Source organism: Amphiura filiformis, chromosome 19 (genome assembly GCF_039555335.1).
Source record: "Amphiura filiformis chromosome 19, Afil_fr2py, whole genome shotgun sequence".
Taxonomy (NCBI): Eukaryota; Metazoa; Echinodermata; class Ophiuroidea; order Amphilepidida; family Amphiuridae; genus Amphiura; species Amphiura filiformis.
Genome location: NC_092646.1, coordinates 11,262,224 through 11,283,703, shown reverse-complemented (window position 1 = coordinate 11,283,703; position 21,480 = coordinate 11,262,224). Strand labels below are relative to the sequence as shown.

The following is a 21,480-nucleotide window of genomic DNA, read 5'->3' as shown; positions in this document are numbered from 1 at the left end:
TTCAAAATTTGACACAACATTCATTTTGGCCAATCAGCAGGTAGTTCTCATTGGGTTAATTCTCACCTGTATAGTGACCTGTGAACCATAAGCTGGACGAGGAGCTTGCCGATCTTTCTTATTCTCTGAAATTAAAAATGATGATTTTAAGAAAAGTAATTTAGTTTTCTCCACCAACTGGTAAAACCAACAATCTACACAAAGCTTTCGACAAGTAAAGAGCTTATTTCTAAACCGTGTTAAGTCCACAAACACATGTTTCTGATTTACCTGTGGGATATTGCAATGGGTTGTGATGCTATACGTATTATAATTTGAGTTGGATGCACCATTACAAAACAAACAGTGGATAGATGCACTTAACAATACTGTGTGAGGCCTTTAATTCCCAAATGGGAACAATAGTCTGCATATTGTTAACCAGCATTGTTGTGGTAAATAATGGCTTTTTGGTGGTACAACTCATTGTTGCTAATGCCAAACTTGTCAAAGTAATTGTGATTGTATCACAAAAGTAAATGAGAAACATATGGTTGTGGACTTAGGCCAAAAAAAAAAAGGTTCGTCTCAAAGCTTGCGCGCGCGTTTGTAAAATCCCACGATTTGACAAAAAACAAATGGGTAAATTTTTTTTATTTATTTATTTATTTATTTATTTATTTATTTATTTATTAGTTTTTTCCAGAAAAAATCGTGAAAATCAGACTTTTTTCTCAAAATACCATGAAAAAAAGTCGGAATAAAAAAAAAAAAAAAAAAAAATCGCATTTCGCATTTGTTTTTAAATTTCTCGTGAGCTTTGAGACAAACCTTTTTTTTTGGCCTTAACAAAGTTTGAAAATAAGCTCTTCAAGTGTGTGATGCGTAAACTTAATACATACCTGAAACTCTGTGCGACACTTCAAGATGTCGAGCCGCTGCAACCAACTCAATTCTATTTGCTAACAGTTCACCAATCATCTCAAAGCAATCAAACCCAAGTAGCTCAAACAGCTGTGGAAAAGAAGGAAAGAAACAATATAGTTATAGTTTAATAAACACATATCATTTGTTGGGAGTGAAATTGTACAAAATAATGCACATGTTAATGCATCTAATGCACAAGCCCGAAAGGGGAGCGTATTAGACCAATCAACATCTCAGTACAAGTGCATTATTTTGTACAATTTTTCGAGCAACAAGTGATCTGCATTTAGTAACCTATTTCATACATGTGAAAAAAATTCCACGATTTTGGCTATTTTTATAACAAAATTGTCACTAAAAATGTTGGAAAATACAAGCAAATATAAATCCATCAACCCACAAGAAAAATGAACGCATCCGAAAGAACTGCGCGTAGTATGTGGGTGCGCGCCCGTGCATATAAACACAATCAATGCATGTTTCACATTTTTCTAACGGCTGCTCTGATTGGTTCTCATTATGCAAGAGTGTATGAACGTATGTTATTGCATGTACTGTATTCCACCCCATTTTCCAGAGGTGTTTATTCAAATTATGAAATGAAATTCACAAATGGGTAAAAATCATCATAATCCTGGAATGTTTAGGTCATTTTTATTCAGACATTTGATGGAATTTAGTTGTAAGTAGAGGTGCATTGAAATGGGGTGCTTTGACAGTTGTCACCATTTAAATGGGACAATTATCATGCCCATACAAAATACACTATCTCTAAGCACCTACTTTTAGATGAAACAAAAACTAAGGGGTTTTTGAATCAAAATTACAATAAACCTCCACTGACATGACAACCATTTTAACATACAGTACAGGTGAGGCAAAACTGGGTCACTATACAACTAGACCAATAATATAATACTTTTTCGACCCATGAGCACTTCCGGTCAAATTATTGGCCTCAACCAACTATTTTCAGCAGTTAAAAAGAAAGCTATTCACTGGCGTAGTGCACGTTAGAATATGACCGTTGCTAGGTCAACTGGCTCACACTTTCTTTGTTCTAGTTCTAGTTCTAGTTGAATACGACTCAACACCCCTAGTGGGGAAAGACGAATCGGGTATGGTGTGCGCTTGTTCTTCTTTAGTGGTGAAGTGATCTTTGAGCTGGTTCTTAAATGCTTTGGGTTCTTGGATATTGATTATTTCTTGTGGTAGATTGTTCCAGTCTATGACGGTTCATGGAATAAATGAATACTTGAAGCAATCTTTTGATGGTTGAACCACTGATTGAAATGATCACAACACAAAGCCTATGACATATCATAATTCGGAACAAGTATATAAGCCCAGGCTTGAACCAGTAACCAATGGTTACTAATGTGCACTACGACAGCGAATATCATGTAATGAGCTAAGAGATCTAAAAGCTCTATTTTGATTGGTTACTCAGATGATTATCTCATGCAATTAACCAATCAGGGGCTTTGTTCTTGGTACAAACCTCATTTTGCAGTTCATCATTAGTCTTATCAGACACCAAATCATTGATGAGTTTTGAACACAATGCTTCTATACTCAATCCTAACTGTTGTGTGCCAGCTTCCCCAAAATGAGTCTGAACCTGCCTTCGTAGCCAACTCAAATCCCACTCCTGCGACGCTCCGCCTACCGATCCCACTCCTCTGGAATCGCTGCATCATCCCTTGCTGCAGAAGCTGATCCATCGTACTCAAAGTTGAAACTATAGTTCTCGTCTCCTGATTCCGAATCGATGTCTTCGTCTGATACGAGCGTTCTTTGTTCAAAAGAGAAATGGATACTGCTTCCAAATTCAACATGATTAGCGCCATTCTGAGCGAATATTTGCTCTAACGACTCTGCGGGGATGTGTTTGACAGTGTTTTGTATAACGGTGAACACTTTGCTAACAGAAGTTGCAGGAAATGGGCCTATAGCAGCCCGGAGTTTGGCGGTTTCTTTCTGGCCTACTTTATCGGCGCCTTGGAAGATCTCAAAGAGGACGACTGCTGTGCTCTCCACTAATTCTACTGAAGCATCACTACCAACTGAAAGAATGAATCATTAAATAAATAAAAAAATAAAAACATTGATCAATCAATAAATCCAGGGATTTATAATTGAAGACCGAATTAAAAGACTAGTTTGCATCTGACGTCAGGACAATGGCGCAATGTGATTGGTTGCTAACCTGCACAGTACGACAGGACGTCATACGCAAACTAGTCTTTTAATTTGGTTTTCAATTATACTGATCACATTCCACACACATAATGGTGAGATGGTCCTCAAGGTGATTGATCCTGTTTATCCTTATCTTTCACCGGTGTATAAAATTGATCTAATTATTCTGCCATTTTGATGTTTTTAAATCCGGAAAGAAACAGAGCAAGGTACACACACCGACTTCATGTTTTTATATCCTTCATGTGTAATATTATGGAACTTGTAAAGATTTGATCTAAACATGTATAATATGTACAAATGTACCAATAATAAAGCATAACAAAATAAAGTACAATAAAGCGATAGTCTTTATAGTGCACTGCCAACACTGGCTACACACTTTGCAGAGAGTCACTGATCATGGTGGCCCAAAGACAGGACCCTGAGGCACACCACCTACTTGTCTCATTATCTACATGAAATACCTTCCTCAATCATTGGTCACTATGTTTGTGAACTTCTTGAACAATCAGGGATGTAAGTACATGTAGCTGTTGAAAATAACATATAAGAAAATAATAAAGCATAACAAAATAAAGTACAATAAAGCGATAGTCTTTATAGTGCACTGCCAACACTGGCTACACACTTTGCAGAGAGTCACTGATCATGGTGGCCCAAAGACAGGACCCTGAGGCACACCACCTACTTGTCTCATTATCTACATGAAATACCTTCCTCAATCATTGGTCACTATGTTTGTGAACTTCTTGAACAATCAGGGATGTAAGTACATGTAGCTGTTGAAAATAACCCTGAAACGGTGCAAGCGAAGCAAAAGCCAAACGCTTGAACAATATAAATAAGGAGTGGATCCAAGACAGAATCCTGAGGCACACCACTTACCTATTTCCCTAGCTAGATGTATCACATTCCTCAATTGGTTACTTCTGACTTGTGTTGCTCACTCTGTTTGTGAACTTGTTGAACAATATAAATAAGGAGTGGACCCAAGACAGAACCCTGAGGCACACCACCTACCTATTTCCCTAGCTAGATGTATCACTTTCCTCAATTGGTTACTTCTGACTTGTGTTGCTCACTCTGTTTGTGAACTTGAACAATATAAATAAGGAGTGGACCCAAGACAGAACCCTGAGGCACACCACCTACCTATTTCCCTAGCTAGATGTATCACTTTCCTCAATTGGTTACTTCTGACTTCTGTTGCTCACTCTGTTTGTGAACTTGTTGAACAATATAAATAAGGAGTGGACCCAAGACAGAACCCTGAGGCACACCACCTACCTATTTCCCTAGCTAGATGTATCACATTCCTCAATTGGTTACTTCTGACTTGTGTTGCTCACTCTGTTTGTGAACTTGAACAATATAAATAAGGAGTGGACCCAAGACAGAACCCTGAGGCACACCACCTACCTATTTCCCTAGCTAGATGTATCACTTTCCTCAATTGGTTACTTCTGACTTCTGTTGCTCACTCTGTTTGTGAACTTGTTGAACAATATAAATAAGGAGTGGACCCAAGACAGAACCCTGAGGCACACCACCTACCTATTTCCCTAGCTAGATGTATCACTTTCCTCAATTGGTTACTTCTGACTTCTGTTGCTCACTCTGTTTGTGAACTTGAACAATATAAATAAGGAGTGGACCCAAGACAGAACCCTGAGGCACACCACCTACCTATTTCCCTAGCTAGATGTATCACTTTCCTCAATTGGTTACTTCTGACTTGTGTTGCTCACTCTGTTTGTGAACTTGTTGAACAATATAAATAAGGAGTGGACCCAAGACAGAACCCTGAGGCACACCACCTACCTATTTCCCTAGCTAGATGTATCACTTTCCTCAATTGGTTACTTCTGACTTGTGTTGCTCACTCTGTTTGTGAACTTGAACAATATAAATAAGGAGTGGACCCAAGACACGACCCTGAGGCACACCACCTACCTATTTCCCTAGCTAGATGTATCCCACTTTCCTCAATTGGTTACTTCTGACTTGTGTTGCTCACTCTGTTTGTGAACTTGAACAATATAAATAAGGAGTGGACCCAAGACAGAACCCTGAGGCACACCACCTACCTATTTCCCTAGCTAGATGTATCACTTTCCTCAATTGGTTACTTCTGACTTCTGTTGCTCACTCTGTTTGTGAACTTGTTGAACAATATAAATAAGGAGTGGACCCAAGACAGAACCCTGAGGCACACCACCTACCTATTTCCCTAGCTAGATGTATCACTTTCCTCAATTGGTTACTTCTGACTTGTGTTGCTCACTCTTTTTGTGAACTTGTTGAACAATATAAATAAGAGTGGACCCAAGACAGAACCCTGAGGCACACCACCTACCTATTTCCCTAGCTAGATGTATCACTTTCCTCAATTGGTTACTTCTGACTTGTGTTGCTCACTCTGTTTGTGAACTTGTTGAACAATATAAATAAGGAGTGGACCCAAGACAGAACCCTGAGGCACACCACCTACCTATTTCCCTAGCTAGATGTATCACTTTCCTCAATTGGTTACTTCTGACTTGTGTTGCTCACTCTGTTTGTGAACTTGTTGAACAATATAAATAAGAGTGGACCCAAGACAGAACCCTGAGGCACACCACCTACCTATTTCCCTAGCTAGATGTATCACCTTCCTCAATTGGTTACTTCTGACTTGTGTTGCTCACTCTGTTTGTGAACTTGAACAATATAAATAAGGAGTGGACCCAAGACAGAACCCTGAGGCACACCACCTACCTATTTCCCTAGCTAGATGTATCACTTTCCTCAATTGGTTACTTCTGACTTGTGTTGCTCACTCTGTTTGTGAACTTGTTGAACAATATAAATAAGGAGTGGACCCAAGACAGAACCCTGAGGCACACCACCTACCTATTTCCCTAGCTAGATGTATCACCTTCCTCAATTGGTTACTTCTGACTTGTGTTGCTCACTCTGTTTGTTAACTTCTTGAACAATATAAATACGACACGACCCTGAGGCACACCACCTACCTATTTCCCTAGCTAGATGTATCACTTTCCTCAATTGGTTACTTCTGACTTGTGTTGCTCACTCTGTTTGTGAACTTGTTGAACAATATAAATAAGGAGTGGACCCAAGACAGAACCCTGAGGCACACCACCTACCTATTTCCCTAGCTAGATGTATCACCTTCCTCAATTGGTTACTTCTGACTTGTGTTGCTCACTCTGTTTGTGAACTTGAACAATATAAATAAGGAGTGGACCCAAGACACGACCCTGAGGCACACCACCTACCTATTTCCCTGGCTAGATGTATCACTTTCCTCAACTCATTGGTTACTTCTGACTTGTGTTGCTCACTCTGTTTGTGAACTTGAACAATATAAATAAGGAGTGGACCCAAGACAGAACCCTGAGGCACACCACCTACCTATTTCCCTAGCTAGATGTATCACTTTCCTCAATTGGTTACTTCTGACTTGTGTTGCTCACTCTGTTTGTGAACTTGTTGAACAATATAAATAAGGAGTGGACCCAAGACAGAACCCTGAGGCACACCACCTACCTATTTCCCTAGCTACAACCTTGGCGAAAAAGGTTGCCACACCTGAGCGTTAATTGGCCAACATCCTTCCCCGCTCCCCTATTGCAATGTTGATTTGGACAAAATCGTCATCATTTCTACATTGCAGTCTCCCAACATTGGAAGATGGGGGGTGGGGAAGGGGCAAGTGTAATCTGAATGTGCATTTGCAACTATTATACAAAATAATACGGAACTATCACATATTTAGCTTCGATTGCGTGCTTTCAACACCAGAACGTGCTGGTGTGGCAACGAATTTCCGCCAGAGTTGTCTCTAATAACATATAAAACAAGGCGGTTCTCGAACCACGAGTCTCGCCTGCTTTCGCAACCGCCTGCTTTTGTGATTACTTTTGGTAGAGGTAAATGAATTTGGCGGTTATCGGCTAGGCACGATTATCTGGCTGATGGTGACTGTGCCCACCAAGTTTCATGCCCATGCAACAGTTTCTACTAATTTGACCCCTGGTGACCCTGAAATGACCTTCCAAAACTTTGGCTCTAAATGTTGACTGTATCCACTAAGTTTCATACCCACACGACAGTTTTTACTAATTTGACCTCAGATGACCCCTGGTGACCTCGAAATGACCTTCCAAAAATTTGGCTTTAAATGTTGACTGTACCCACCAAGTTTCATGCACATCCGATAGTTTTTACTAATTTGACCTCAGATGACCCCTGGTGACCCCGAAATGACCTTCCAAAAATTTGGCTTTAAATGTTGACTGTACCCACCAAGTTTCATGCCCATCCGACAGTTTTTACTAATTTGACCTCAGATGACCCCTGGTGACCTTGAAATGACCTTCAAAAATTTGGCTTGAAATGTTGACTGTACCTACCAAGTTTCATGCCCATACAACAGTTTTTACTAATTTGACCTCAGATGACCTCTAGGGGTCCTCAGTGACCTTGACCCACTAACCAATACAAACCGGTTTTGTCTCGGGTCAAGATGCACCCACCCACCAAGTTTGAGAAACGTGCGACTCCTAGTCTCCGAGAAAATAGGCGAAAACCAAAACTTAAATCAAATTTGTCACACACGCACACACCCCCCCACACACATACATGGGTCACTCCATATGAAATCAAGGAGTCGCCCCACCTGACCCCCTCAGATTTGCTTTATATTTTAGTCATATGTTGTACCTGTAAAAATATTAAAAACCTGCAAATTTGAGGTCTGTAGCTCTTACGGATTTTCTGTGGCAGCCATTTAAAGTTGGAGTAGGGGGGTCTAAATTTGGACCCAAAAGTTGCCCTTTAAATAAATGTCATCTTTGGGAGTCTGTGCCTTCTTTATAAAAAGAAAGAGAGGTCTGAAACTTTGTATACACACTAACTGCATGCCCAATTTGTCAAAAAATAAGAAATAAAAAAAATCTGTAGTTATGCGTTGTGTCACGGGGTCATTAAATATGCAAGAAAAAATGTAATGTTTTGTAAACTGGCAAGTTTAGCCCCCCTAAATTCACATTTTTTGTCGGATTAATTATTTTTTGCTATCACTGATGCTATATATAGGATAAATACAATGCATATCCACAAAATTGAGGTCACAACTCATTTACATTTCGAACAGCGCCCTCACGAAGATGAAATTTATTGCAAATTCAACATTTTCATGGGGCCCAAAGCCAATGTGTTCCACCTTCAAAATTTATAAAACATCACTTTTATATAACTACTAGTCTTAAATTACAACTTTGTTAAGTCCCAGTAATTGTATAGGTTGACTTCATATAAAATGACAAGCCCAAAGTTGACCATTTTCTTATGATTGCATGTAGTGCAAATGTGCCGAATTCGGAAGGCTTGAAAGTCAAATTGGCCACAATATTAAAAATAAATGATTAGATGAGTAGTTATTGGCCCTATTTACTTTTATTTCATTTTCAATATATACAGATTTTCTATGGTAACTATTTAAAGTTGGAGTAGGGGAATCTAAATTTGGACCCAAAAGTTACACTTTGAATAAATTTCATCTTTGGGAGCCTGTACCTTCCTAATAAAAGAGAGAGTCTGAAACCTTGTATACACACTAATTGCATGCCCAATTTGTCAACAAGTAAAAAAAATGTCTGTAATTAGCGTTGTGTCACGGGTCATTAAATATGCAAAAAATGTAATGTTTTGTATACTGGCAAGTTTAGCCCCTAAATTCACATTTTGTGTTGGATTAATTGTTTTTTGTTGTCACTGATGCGATATATAGGACAAATACAATGCATATCCAAAACATTGAGGTGACCATTTATTTACATTTCCAACAGCGCCCTCGCGAAGGTGAAAATTAATGCAAATTCACCATTTTCAGGGGGCCCAAAGTCGATGTGGTCAACCTTCAAAATTTATAAAACATCACTTTTATAAGACTACTAGTCTTAAATTACAACTTTGCTCAATCCCAGTAATTTTATAGGTTGACTTCATATAAAGCGACAAGCCCAAAATTGACCATTTTCTTATGATTGCATGTACTGCAAATGTGCGAATTGGAAGGTTTAAAAGTCAAAATGGCCACAATATTGAAAATAAATGACTAGATGCGTAGTTATTGGCCCTATTTACTTTTATTTCCATTTTATTTTTAATATTGGGGCCAATTTGACTTTTAGGCCTTCCAAATTCGGCACATTTGCAATACATGCAATCATAAGAAAATGGTCAACTTTGGGCTTGACGTTTTATATGAAGTCAACCTATACAATTACTGGGACTTAGCAAAGTTGTAATTTAAGACTAGTAGTTATATAAAAGTGATGTTTTATAAATTTTGAAGGTGGACCACATCGACTTTGGGCCCCCTGAAAATGTTGAATTTGCAATAAATTTCATCTTCGTGAGGGCGCTGTTCGAAATGTAAATGAGTTGTGACCTCAATTTTTGGGATATGCATTGTATTTATCCTATATATAGCATCAGTGATAACAAAAATAATTAATCTGACAAAAAATGTGAATTTAGGGGGGCTAAACTTGCCAGTTTACAAAACATTACATTTTTCCTTGCATATTTAATGACCCCGTGACACAACCCGCAATTACAGAAATTTTTTATTTTTTTATTTTTTGACAAATTGGGCATGCAGTTAGTGTGTATACAACATTTCAGACCTCTCTCTCATTTTATAAAGAAGGCACAGACTCCCAAAGATGAAATTTATTTAAAGGGCAACTTTTGGGTCCAAATTTAGACCCCTACTCCAACTTTAAATGGCTGCCACAGAAAATCCGTAAGAGCTACAGACCTCAAATTTGCAGGTTTTAATATTTTTACAGGTACAACATATGACTAAAATATAAAGCAAATCTGAGGGGGTCAGGTGGGGCGACTCCTTGATTTCATATGGAATGACCCACATACGGAAAAGTGATTATATATAGTCTCCTGCCTTATCAGGCGAGACAAAAATCATCTGAAATTACGTTTTCGTTCATATCTTTAGAACGGAATGTCGGATTCACATGCAATTTTCACAAAGTCTTAGCCTGTGTATGTACTCTGTACTAAATATAATAATGTTCATAATTTATACATGGCTTGGTCTATGTGTCCTTTTATTTATAAAGATGCCAAAATAATGCAAAATATGTGAAAAATATCAATCGTCATTACATGCTGTCTACTGAAGATAGTACACGCAAAATTTTAAAACTATTTTAATGATGACGAAATAGCGTGAAGTTTAAATATTAGACCTAATATTAATAATAGCAAGGATCAGAAGAGGAAAATTATAATCATAGAATAGTCATCAAATGGATTCGAACACCCGACCTCGCTGATCTATAGATTTCAAGGCGGCGACTTAACCGCTGAGCCAAGAAGAAGTCGTAGCATTCGTGAGCATGTCTAATGTATTAATGTTAATTTAAAATTATACAATGCGTATATACACTAAAACAGGTGATTTAATTCCCATTCACCTACAATTTCAATTGTTATGCCGTTCTGGTTGGTTTAACCTAATACAGAGATGTTATAACCTCATAGTAGAATTAACATGTCATACAAATGCATTTAAGATCAGTAACCCATTGCACATATGGAGATGAGGTTGATGATTTAACGGTGGACGGTCGACACAAACAAATTAAAAGAAATTTAGATTATTTTCTTTATTTAAGATTTGTCCAACGTGAGGAAAGGTGGTGAATCAAAATTCCAAGTTTATTTTTATAACCCTAAATACATTGCCAACATATATAATCGTTGTAAATCGATGAAATTATGTGTATTGGAGACGTTTCAGGTCAATTTGATACCATATGCATTGCATAATTTTAAACTAACATTAATATATTAGATATGGCTTGGAATTCATTCACTTCGCCGTGGCTTGGCGGTAAAGGCGCCGACTTCTAAACTACAGGCCACGGGTTCGAACCCCGCTGTTAGTTTTGTTAAAATTAATATTTTTCCTCTCTTAATCCTTCGTATTATTTTTGGCCTAATAGTTAAACTTCGCGCTATTTCATCATCATTCAAAAATGATATAATTTTCGATGTACTATATTCAGTAGACAGCATGTAATGGCAAATGAGAAGGTTTTTTGACACATTTTGCATTATTTTGGCATCTTAATAATTAATAATATTCATAGGCCTGTCTGCGTGAAAATGATATGAAAAAAGTTATTTAAGCTTAATTGTAACATGGATAAAACGGACAGTATCCACTAAAAACCTGTGTGTAGCAGCAACTTGATACGAGTTTCCGTTACTGATATTTAACAGAAAATCATGCAGTTTAGAGCCCTAATTACGAAATGTGTGTAATTTAGCATAAATGGTGATTTGAGGGACCACTCCCTAAATAAACCAAGTACTTTGTCAACAATTTTATTATGATTCAAAAGAATATTATCTACTCCCAAATCGCGTGCAATATGAAGATCATACAACATTCCGTTTTTGAGTTATGAGACAAAAACGAAATTTAGATGAAATATATTGCATTCGGCAGAGACAACCTTGGCGAAAAAGGTTGCCACACCTGAGCGTTAATTGGCCAACATCCTTCCCTGCTCCCCTATTCCAATGTTGATTTGGACAACATCGTCATCATTTCTACATTGCAGTCTCCCAACATTGGAAGATGGGGGGTGGGGAAGGGGCAAGTGTAATCTGAATGTGCATTTGCAACTATTATACAAAATAATACGGAACTATCACATATTTAGCTTCGATTGTGTGCTTTCAACACCAGAACGTGCTGGTGTGGCAACGAATTTCTGCCAGAGTTGTAGATGTATCACTTTCCTCAACTCATTGGTTACTTCTGACTTGTGTTGCTCACTCTGTTTGTGAACTTGAACAATATAAATAAGGAGTGGATCCAAGACACGACCCTGAGGCACACCACCTACCTATTTCCCTAGCTAGATGTATCACTTTCCTCAACTCATTGGTAACTTCTGACTTGTGTTGCTCACTCTGTTTGTGAACTTGTTGGCTAAGCTTCACCCATGTCAACCCTTCTTTAGCCTGCCTTGCAACCCGCTGACGCTTCTTTGATACAAGGTCGGCCTTCTGATATTGAGTTGCCGACTCCTGAGGAGTTACATTGGAGAAGGCTCTCAATGCACCTGTTAGTCTTGGTAGTGACATGATGTTGGATATCTGCAAGAAGAAAACAAAGTAATAGGTATGAAAGGCAAACCTTAGTTAACACATTTGCTTGTCAGACAAATTGGCCTTAACCGGGGCCCAAACACAATTACCGTATTGGTCCGAGTATAGTCCCACCCGTTTTTTAGGTGAAAATTTTTCACAATTGGGGGGGTGGGATTATACTCGAATTTCAAAAAAAATTCTTAAGTTGTTTTTTTCCGGTTTTGGAGTGAATTTGAATGCATTTTGAAATCATTAATAGAGTATGACATGAATACAAATTATCAATTTTCATATTAAAAATACAAAACATCTTGAATTTTTTTTCAGGTCAACCATGAATGATCCTAGCATCTAGGTCTAGCTCCAGGGACACTCCAAAACCAAAAAAAAACTGGGGGGTGGGACTAAACTCGAACGTGGGACTATACTCGGACAAATACGGTACATCAAAATTTAAAAGAAAAGATTTGGCAAGAAACCTACATAAATATGTTATCTATACTTCACTTGACCCAACTATATGATGATTTATTTTCTGATGAGACAATCACACATGGAATTTTAGGGATTGTGATAGCAGATCCACATAGAAAAGCTGCACTATCATGAGACCATGAAAATTGTTTTTTATTTGAAGCATTAAATGTTGGCTGAATACTTTTGATGAAAGTCAATCTTTAACAAGTTGTAACTTTGCTTACGGAAAGTGGTATGACAAAAGCGGTTTTCAGTTTTGGCTTTCTTTACTCGAGGGCTTTAATTTGATGTATAAAATGATGCAGTTTGATGGCAAATTTGAATTCACCTTTTAATTTCATACCTATATCTAGGAATGCCAGATGAATTTTATATATCAAATTAAAGCCATTGAGTAAAGAAAGCCAAAACTGAAAACCTGTTTGTCATAGCACTTCCATAGCAAAGTTACATCTTGTCAAAGATTGACTTTCATCAAAAAGATTCAGCTAACAAAACAGCATTTCTGTGGTGTTTCTAGATCTTAGTCTCATGTTGATAGCAGCTTTTCTATTGGAACTGCTATCAAAATCCCTCTAAAATTCCATGTGGGAGTGTCTCATCACCATAAAAAATCATATATTTGGGTCAAGTGAAGTATAGACAACATATTTATGTAGGTTTCCTTGACCTGCCTGTTGTATTCTAAGCGAATTTGGCTGACTACTACTACATCATTCTGTGTGTGTTGTCGTTCAAATAGGCCTATTCAGGGTCTTAGCTAGCCATCCGTCTGGCCGTCATTTTAGATGGGGAGTTTGCTCCTGGGACGGGCAAAATGAATGCCTTTGACAGGTGCTATATTATAAATTGTATGTTTTGAAAAGCTAATTGACCTTTTTAGTAGACCCAATTTGTAGGATAAGGCCATATATCAGCACATATTTGAACTCTTTGAACCCCCAATGGGCTATAGACCGTCTGGTAAATGTTTTAAAGGTCAAATTAGGACAGGCAATTTTATTCAAATGACGGGCAACCCTCAATTTCTAGCTAAGACCCTGGGCCTATTGCATGCTGTTTTTATCTTTGTAAATTTATCATGTAATTTGACCTTCGGGACACCTTTTGATAAATGTTAATAAAATATGAATAATAATATGAACAGTTTTATTCTGTCGGTTCGTGCCACATCACTTCCGGTTGATGATGCGACTCAAATTTGAGTGAAAACAAGTCCTTGGCTTTGGTTCGATTTTTGTTGATGATTCCTGTCATTTGTGTTGTGTATATTTCGATCGCAAATAGTCAGTGGAATCAAACAAGTTTCTAAGTTTTCAGAGTGGAAGTTACTTACTTGATTTATAGTTTTATATAATGACAAACCGACAATTAAATTCCATGGTATGCGTCGGAAATACAACCAATACAAGATACAACAGAACAGGCTTTTCCATACAGTGAACAATAAACAAGAAATGGAATCCAATGTTAACATATATCTGCACAAGCGACTGATAGCCTATCTTTAGTATTGATGCTTTCAGGCATTAAATGATAGCAAGAAATGGAAATCGCCCCAAAGGAAAGATTTTAATCGTGAAATTGATCGCCACATCTTATGGATTCACATTATCCTCCGGCGGAAATGTCAAACTGTCAATTACAACGTCTACTAGTGGAATGGTTTTTAAATCCACTCTCATCAAACTAATCAAAACTGTAAACTACAATTTTATCGAAAAAATCAAAAGAAGAAATACTAAATATTGCTTAGTTTTAATGATGCTTACCGATCGAGTCGCCTTGATGGTGTATTTCCGATCATTTTGCAACGTGATTGAAAAATATTTCCAATCCTAGTTTACCTGAGTGATCACATGGTTTGCCGAATGATGCCGAATGAAGCCGAATGAACGGTATCGGTGTCGGAACAAGGATTGTTACTTGTAAACAAATCGTTTCAGGAAATAAAATTTACGATCTTTTGATAATTAGTTAGGGATCGTTTTATTTTAACCTCTGGCATGAGAGATTGAGAATGTGGGTTAAAGATAAGCCACTCTGTGTTCTCATTTTGCAACTAAAATATGCTTCTCATAAAGCTTAAATTTGCGGGCCATTATGCTGGCCATCCATGTATTTGAAACATGGTGGATATACCAAGCACCCTCACTACGTTCGGGTCTGTGAGGGTGCTCGACCAGGCATAATTCCATGGTCAGGTGTTGGTTTTTCAGAAATTGACGATGTTGCCACTCTATAGTGGGAATTCCAATTGAATGAACGCAGCTTTCAATAGCGTGACGAATTTTTGCGTACACTGTGTGATGCACTCCAGCGTGCAGCGACTGTGCGTGAGTAACGCGAAGTGAATCAACCATGCCAACGCACTTTTCGTGATTGGATAGCATTGTATCCAAGGTCGTGCGTTCGCGTTGTAGTTTGAAATACGCAATATACGATCGCGGTTGGATCGAGTGCAGCTGTAAAAAGCTGCGTTCATTCAATTGGAATTCTTACTATAGTCTGGAGTGACTACATCGATAGTCTCCTTCACAGCCGGTTTCTGTCGTTGATTACAAACCGTGGCGTAAGCCACGTGAAGCTTGGGCCCAACGGCCAAGACTAGAAGCTGGACCGACATAATACTGGAACTAATATTATATAAGCTTACAGCAAGTTTACAGAATGTTACCCGTTAACAACGTGAAAATACGCATGATAATCCACATTACCTCTTGCACTACACATTTCATTTTCTTCTTCAAGCCTTGGCTACAATACTTACCTAAGTTTAATGCATATTATTGCGTAGTTTGCTAGCCATTATTATGAGAACTTTGTCCATAATTTTCATACCAATCATGCAAAATTGCACCACCTCACGTAATATTTTACGCCAAGCTCGTCACTTTTATTAAACACAGCCCGAGTCCTTCTGGGCGCACACCACTAAAGTTTATCTGTAAAAAAAGAGCCACATGTTTCAGCTATGGTGCGGTTATCGCTCTAGTTATAAATGTACCCTACTATGCTAAAGGGCATTGTTTTCCCGTTACACCTTTTTGCTTCTCATATCAAAACTGCTGGAGCAATACAACTCAAAATTTGCAATTGGCAATATGCTGTCTTCAGTAGATAGCATCGTTTCATTAGGCCAAAAACAAAAAAACATTGAAGTTGGGGACCGTTCACAAACACTTGTAAGGGGGGGGCCTGATGCAAAAAAATTTTATCGCGAAAACTTTTCGGCCCCCCCCTTTACAGACCTCGAAAATTTCAGGGCCCCCCCCTTTTTTTTGACATGAAAATTATCGGTCAACCCCATAGAAAAGCATATAAACTCAATTTTCCCAGAAAAATTGGTGGCCATTTTTTTCAGGCCCCCCCCCCCTTAGGAGGGTCAAAAAAATTCAGGGCCCCCCTTTTGCATCAGCCCCCCCCTACAAGCGTTTGTGAACGGTCCCTTGTTTCCTGCAGCAGGTCCAAAAAGTCAAATGCGAAATGCGGGTTTCAAGGTGTTTTTTTAATCCATGTCTTGGAATAGAAAAAAAAACCTTTTCGCTGAGAATTGGAATGGGAATTTACAGTGGGTTTCCGACACAAAAAATCATATTTCTTCATATTCTAGAATATTTATATTGTTTATTTATTGTGTATGATAGCTTGTAATGTGTAAAATTAATGTTTACTCCAGTAGTGTTTTATATTATTTATTTAGGGAATGGGTTTTACCGATGGGCTATGGATTGTGTCATTAACTTGTCGGCAAAATGGATGTGGGATGGGACTTCTCTTGCTATACTTGCAATTAAACTTTTTTCTTGGTTATTTATGCCTTTTGGTTTTATTATGTTTCTTACTTTCTTACTTTGTCGTTTCTTGCTTTCTTTTTATTTACAACATGTCATTTTCTCTTTTTGTGATAAAAAGTAGCACGAAAAGGGCTGTTTGGTATGTCCTTGGTTCTTCTGTGAAGTGAGTTTACTGTGCTGCTTTGCCCTCTATATGGTTGCCTCCTTGACGAATACAGTTTCAGCCCTGGTCCTCATTGCATCAATTGCACACAGGCCCGTACGCAGGGGGGGTGCGGGGGGTGCGACCGCACCTCCCCAAATTTGCAAAAGTATACAAAAAGTCCCAAAATTTACGAATTTGCGAGCGTAGCGAGCAAAAAAATCAGGTTTATTACGTTTTTTGGTCAAAAGAGGTCCAAATTTTGGGGGAAAAGTCCACTTTTCACAAAATCGCCCCCCTTTGGAAAAAAGTCCACTTTTTCAAAATCAGCACCCCCAAAAAAAAATCCTGCGTACGGGCCTGATTGCACAGCGTACCATCCTTGTGCGCCAAATACTTGCGTGAATGCAGTAGTAATACGGTTGCGGGAGTAACTACAGAATACCCCTCTCGGGGGTATAGTTGTATAAAGTTGTAACATGTTTGTATGTATTGGAATAGGGTGTTTTGTGCTTGAGTGGGGTATTCTGTTTTAATGATTTGTGTATGGTAATGTTGTGAGTGTGTTATTCTGGAGACTAAGTATAGGTCTTGGTTTTTTTGTGTTCGCAGTTGGCGCAGACGTAGTCGAAAAACCGACAGAGTTGGCGTTTGACGTGGACGCAGTTTAAATTGGCGGGTTGATCAATGCAGCGTAGATGCATTATTTAAGTTGCAGATGAAACAAAGGAAGTATGTTTGCTGGTACTACTCGGGAGTAGGCCTATAGGCCCTATAGGTGTCGGTTTTTAACAAGGCGCAGTCGGCGCAGACGTAGTTGAAAATTGACAGGTTTTTATAAATGGGGTGTGGACGTAGTATTGCGGGGGGATTTGTCCCCGTTATACCGTTGAAGGAGTTCAAGATGTGGTATTTTTTTGTGTGATTGTATTTGAATTAGTTGTTGGTACATGTATAGGCCTACTAGGACAAATTCTATGTCCAGTTTTTATGTCGGCGTAGTCGGCGCAGACGTAGCTGAAAATTAACAGGTTTGGGCTTTGGGCTTGGACGTGGATAAAATTGGTGATTTTATGAATGGGACATAGTGTTTGGGGGATTTGTGCCCATGATGTTGAATTAGTATAATATGTTAAATTGTGTGTGAATGTGGTGGCAGTACATGAACAGTATGTTGGACATAGGTCTTGGTTTTTAAGTCGGCGCAGTCGGCGCAGCCGTAGTTGAAAATGGCAGATTTTGCGTTTGGGCGTGGACGTAGTTAAAAGTGGTGATTTTAAAAATGGAGCGTGGACGCAGTATTGCGGGGGATTTGTCCCCAATGGCGTTGAAGGAGTAGGCCTACAAGATGTTGTTTTGTGTTTGATAGTGTTTGAATTTGTTGTTGGTACATGTAAATTGGACAAAGTATAGGTCCTGGTTTAATGTCGGCGCAGACGTAGTCGAAATTTAGCATGTTTGGGCTTTCGGTGTGGTCGTAATTAAAATGGGTGATTTTATAAATGGGGCATGGACGCAGTGTTGGAGGGGGATTTGTCCCCGTTGAAGTTGAATTGGGATGTGTTGTTTTGTGTTTGATACCAGAAGTGTTTGAGTGTTTTGCTGCTACATGCAGTGTTTGGACCGTAGGTCTTGGTTTTTATGTCGGCGCGGTCCGCGCAGACGTAGTTCAAAAATAGCAGGTTTTGCGTTTAGGCGTGGACGTAGTTAAATTATGTTAACTGTATCAAATAAATACCCTTATCTGGAATGAACTTTTGTTTTGGTTTTTAATACTGGAACATTTACGAAAATATTGCAGGCTATTCTTTATTTTTTGCTTCAGGACTAATGTTGCTAAAGTTTTTACAGCCCCCCCCTCTAAGTGCACAAAAACTTTTTAACCCCCTGTTCATACACCCAAAACTTTTGAATCCCCTATATTCAGAACTCCAAAATTTTATAACCCCCCCTACATATTTTTCAGCCCCCCTAATAATTGAAGATTCAGTATGTTTTACAAGTGATATTAGTTCTTTAAGGAAGATCTTTGGCTATAGGGGTGGGCTTTGGCACGATTTTATGGCACATGATTATTTTGTTAATTGCAATTTTTTCGCGCGCATTTGTCCTGGTAATTAATGTTTTTTAGTTGAACGATGCGATGTGGAAATTTTGGCCCCTGGCTCCGGTATCCCCCTTCGCATTTTAGCATTGATAGAAAATTTTCACGGGAAAAGAGATTTTTTGGGACAGCTTGGAAAAGTTAGGTTACAGATCTGAAGGGCCAAAGCTGAATCATGTTGCCTTGCACAGGGCACCCCCCTGAGAAAATGGTCTCTGGCAGGAGTGATGATGAGTTCACTGACCTTTTAACAAGTTCAACCATGGTTCAACAAAAGTCAATACGATTACGTAATTGTTCATGTGATGACACACACAGAGGGAAAGTCAATATTTACATTTCTTGGTCATAAACCTCACCTCCATGCAGTAGCCTTTATTATACGCATTATAGCTGATCTGGGTAATAAAAAACTACCCATCGTGGCTTAGGGTTTTAATAACATGCTTAATTTCCGGGATTGATTGAATTTAAATAATGGATACACATTTTAAGTTTAGCATCAGTTTTTGTTATTTAGTTAAGTTGGGTTTTTGAGAATTAAAAAAATATTTTGCTTAAATCATTAGAAAATATGTACCATATTGGCTGAAATTTTTAGGTTGAAAAGTCGGGTATGAGAAGTTAGGGTCACAAATTGTACCAACCCGAAATTTTATCACTTTGTAATATTTTGATTTGGTATGTTTCTTATTAATATTGTTTGAGGAAAAAGTGAGGATTTTTATCACTTTGTAATTTTTTCATTTGTTATGTTTCTTATTTATAGTTTGTGAGGAAAAGTGATAGTTTTTCATCACTTTGCACATTTTGAATTTTTTATGTCTTTTAATATTTTGTGAGGAAAAAAGTGAGAATTTTGTCATAACTTTGCAAATTTTTTATTTATTATGTTTCTTATATTTTTTCTGGTGAAAAAAAGTGAGGATTTGTTACTACTTTTATATTCTTGATTTTTAATGTTTTCTATCATTTTGTGATGACAAAAGTGAGTATTTTTTCATCACTTCGCAAATTTTTCATTTGTTACGTTTCACATTATTTTGTATGGAAAAAAGATTTTGAAATTACTTCGGATTTGTTTTAAATTTTCTGTATAATGTACAATGTTGCTTTAAGCCCATGGATTGAGAAATTTAATATTATTATTCCATGCCTTGATATTGTTTGATTGCATTTTGTAATATTGTTTTCAAAGTGATGAAAAAAAGTGATGAATTATTATGATGTCCAAAAATAGGTGCCAAAATTTCTCCCCAAATCGTGCCATATCTAATTATATTTCGAATGTGATAGAAATCCTCACGTATCTCATCACAAAATAATTTTTAAAAATGAATGAAAAATTGGCGTCGTAATGAACAACTTTTTTCATCACAAAATAATAAGAAATATAACAAATGAAAACATTCCAAAGTGATAAAAAAATCCTCACTTTTTCCTCACAAAATAATAAGAAACCTTAAACATAACAAATGAGAAGTTGGCGAAATGATGAAAATAATTCTCACTGTTGTCATCACAAAACATGATGATAACAAGTGAAAAATTTCCAAAGTAATACAAAAATTCCTTACTTTTCCTCACAAAGTAATAAGAAACATAACAAACGAGAAATTTCTAAAGTGTTAAAATATCCTTACTTTTATCATCACAAAATAATAAGAAACATAAAAACTGCAAAGTGAGGATTCTTTCTCATTTTTAACTTTCCTTAAATCGGGCCTCAATTGTCTGAAATTGATAACATTTTATTTTTAAAGAGGGACTATGAATTTAATTCCAATATCATATTATTGAAATTCTCATCAATATTAACTGTATAGCTACTACTAGCTAAAACTACTGTTCTTTGAATGGTACAAAATGCAGATGTTCAATCGAAATACATATTATGCAATATAGGACTGTCCGCATTTTTTTAGGTGGGTAATGTGTATAAAACAAATGAATATCTACGTCATTATCATTTGTTTCCCAATTTTAAAACAAGATGTTTTAGAAAAGGAAAACAAATCATACATACAAAAAAAATCACATTTTTTCCAACCCAAAAATCACATTAATTTTGACCAAAAGTCACATTTTTGATTTTTGACCAACAAAAAAATCAAATTATTGATCAAAAAGCACATTTTAGACCAAAAACTAATTTTTTGATCAAAATATCCAAAATATCACAATGTAAACCAAAAATCACATTATAAACCAAACATCACATGAATTGAGTAAAATTACCCGGTGTTGAGTAAGGGGAAAGATTTTACTCTGCTGTTTAGTAAAATTTTGCACAATACCGTACCTGGGCAAATGATAGCATTTTTTTGCAAATCATTTATTAGACGAGTGGATTCTATAGCCATTTTGGCTGCTGAAACCGAATCCGGAAAGCTTTTTTGCCGGGTTTTTTGCATAAAATGTATCTACATTGGTTCAGTGGACTTTTTCAAAATGGCCGGCAGTATATTGTGGTAGGGTTAGGGTATAGGGTTAACCGGCCAATATTAAAAGTACATGACCTAAAATTACAGCTATAGGTTAGATGTTTAGAAATTTGGTACTTTGGTAAAATAGTGAGTGAGGGCAAGGCATAGCTAGCCAACTCCCGTGTTAATTGAATGGAGATTTGACCGAAAATTTTGGTAAAC

At 37.5% G+C, this 21,480-nt stretch overlaps 1 protein-coding gene across 1 annotated transcript in view; it reads right to left on the bottom strand.

Annotated features, from left to right (window-relative positions):
- Positions 1 to 15,695, bottom strand: part of LOC140140914 (activating signal cointegrator 1 complex subunit 3-like) — a 120,164-nt gene extending 104,469 nt beyond the window's left edge. Inside the window, 6 exon segments of the mRNA XM_072162668.1 lie at positions 67 to 125; positions 882 to 993; positions 2,408 to 2,584; positions 2,587 to 2,972; positions 12,066 to 12,318; positions 15,560 to 15,695. Coding sequence (XP_072018769.1) covers positions 67 to 125; positions 882 to 993; positions 2,408 to 2,584; positions 2,587 to 2,972; positions 12,066 to 12,306 — 975 coding nt within the window. The 5' untranslated portion in view covers positions 12,307 to 12,318; positions 15,560 to 15,695.
- Positions 15,696 to 21,480: the final 5,785 nt, after the last annotated feature.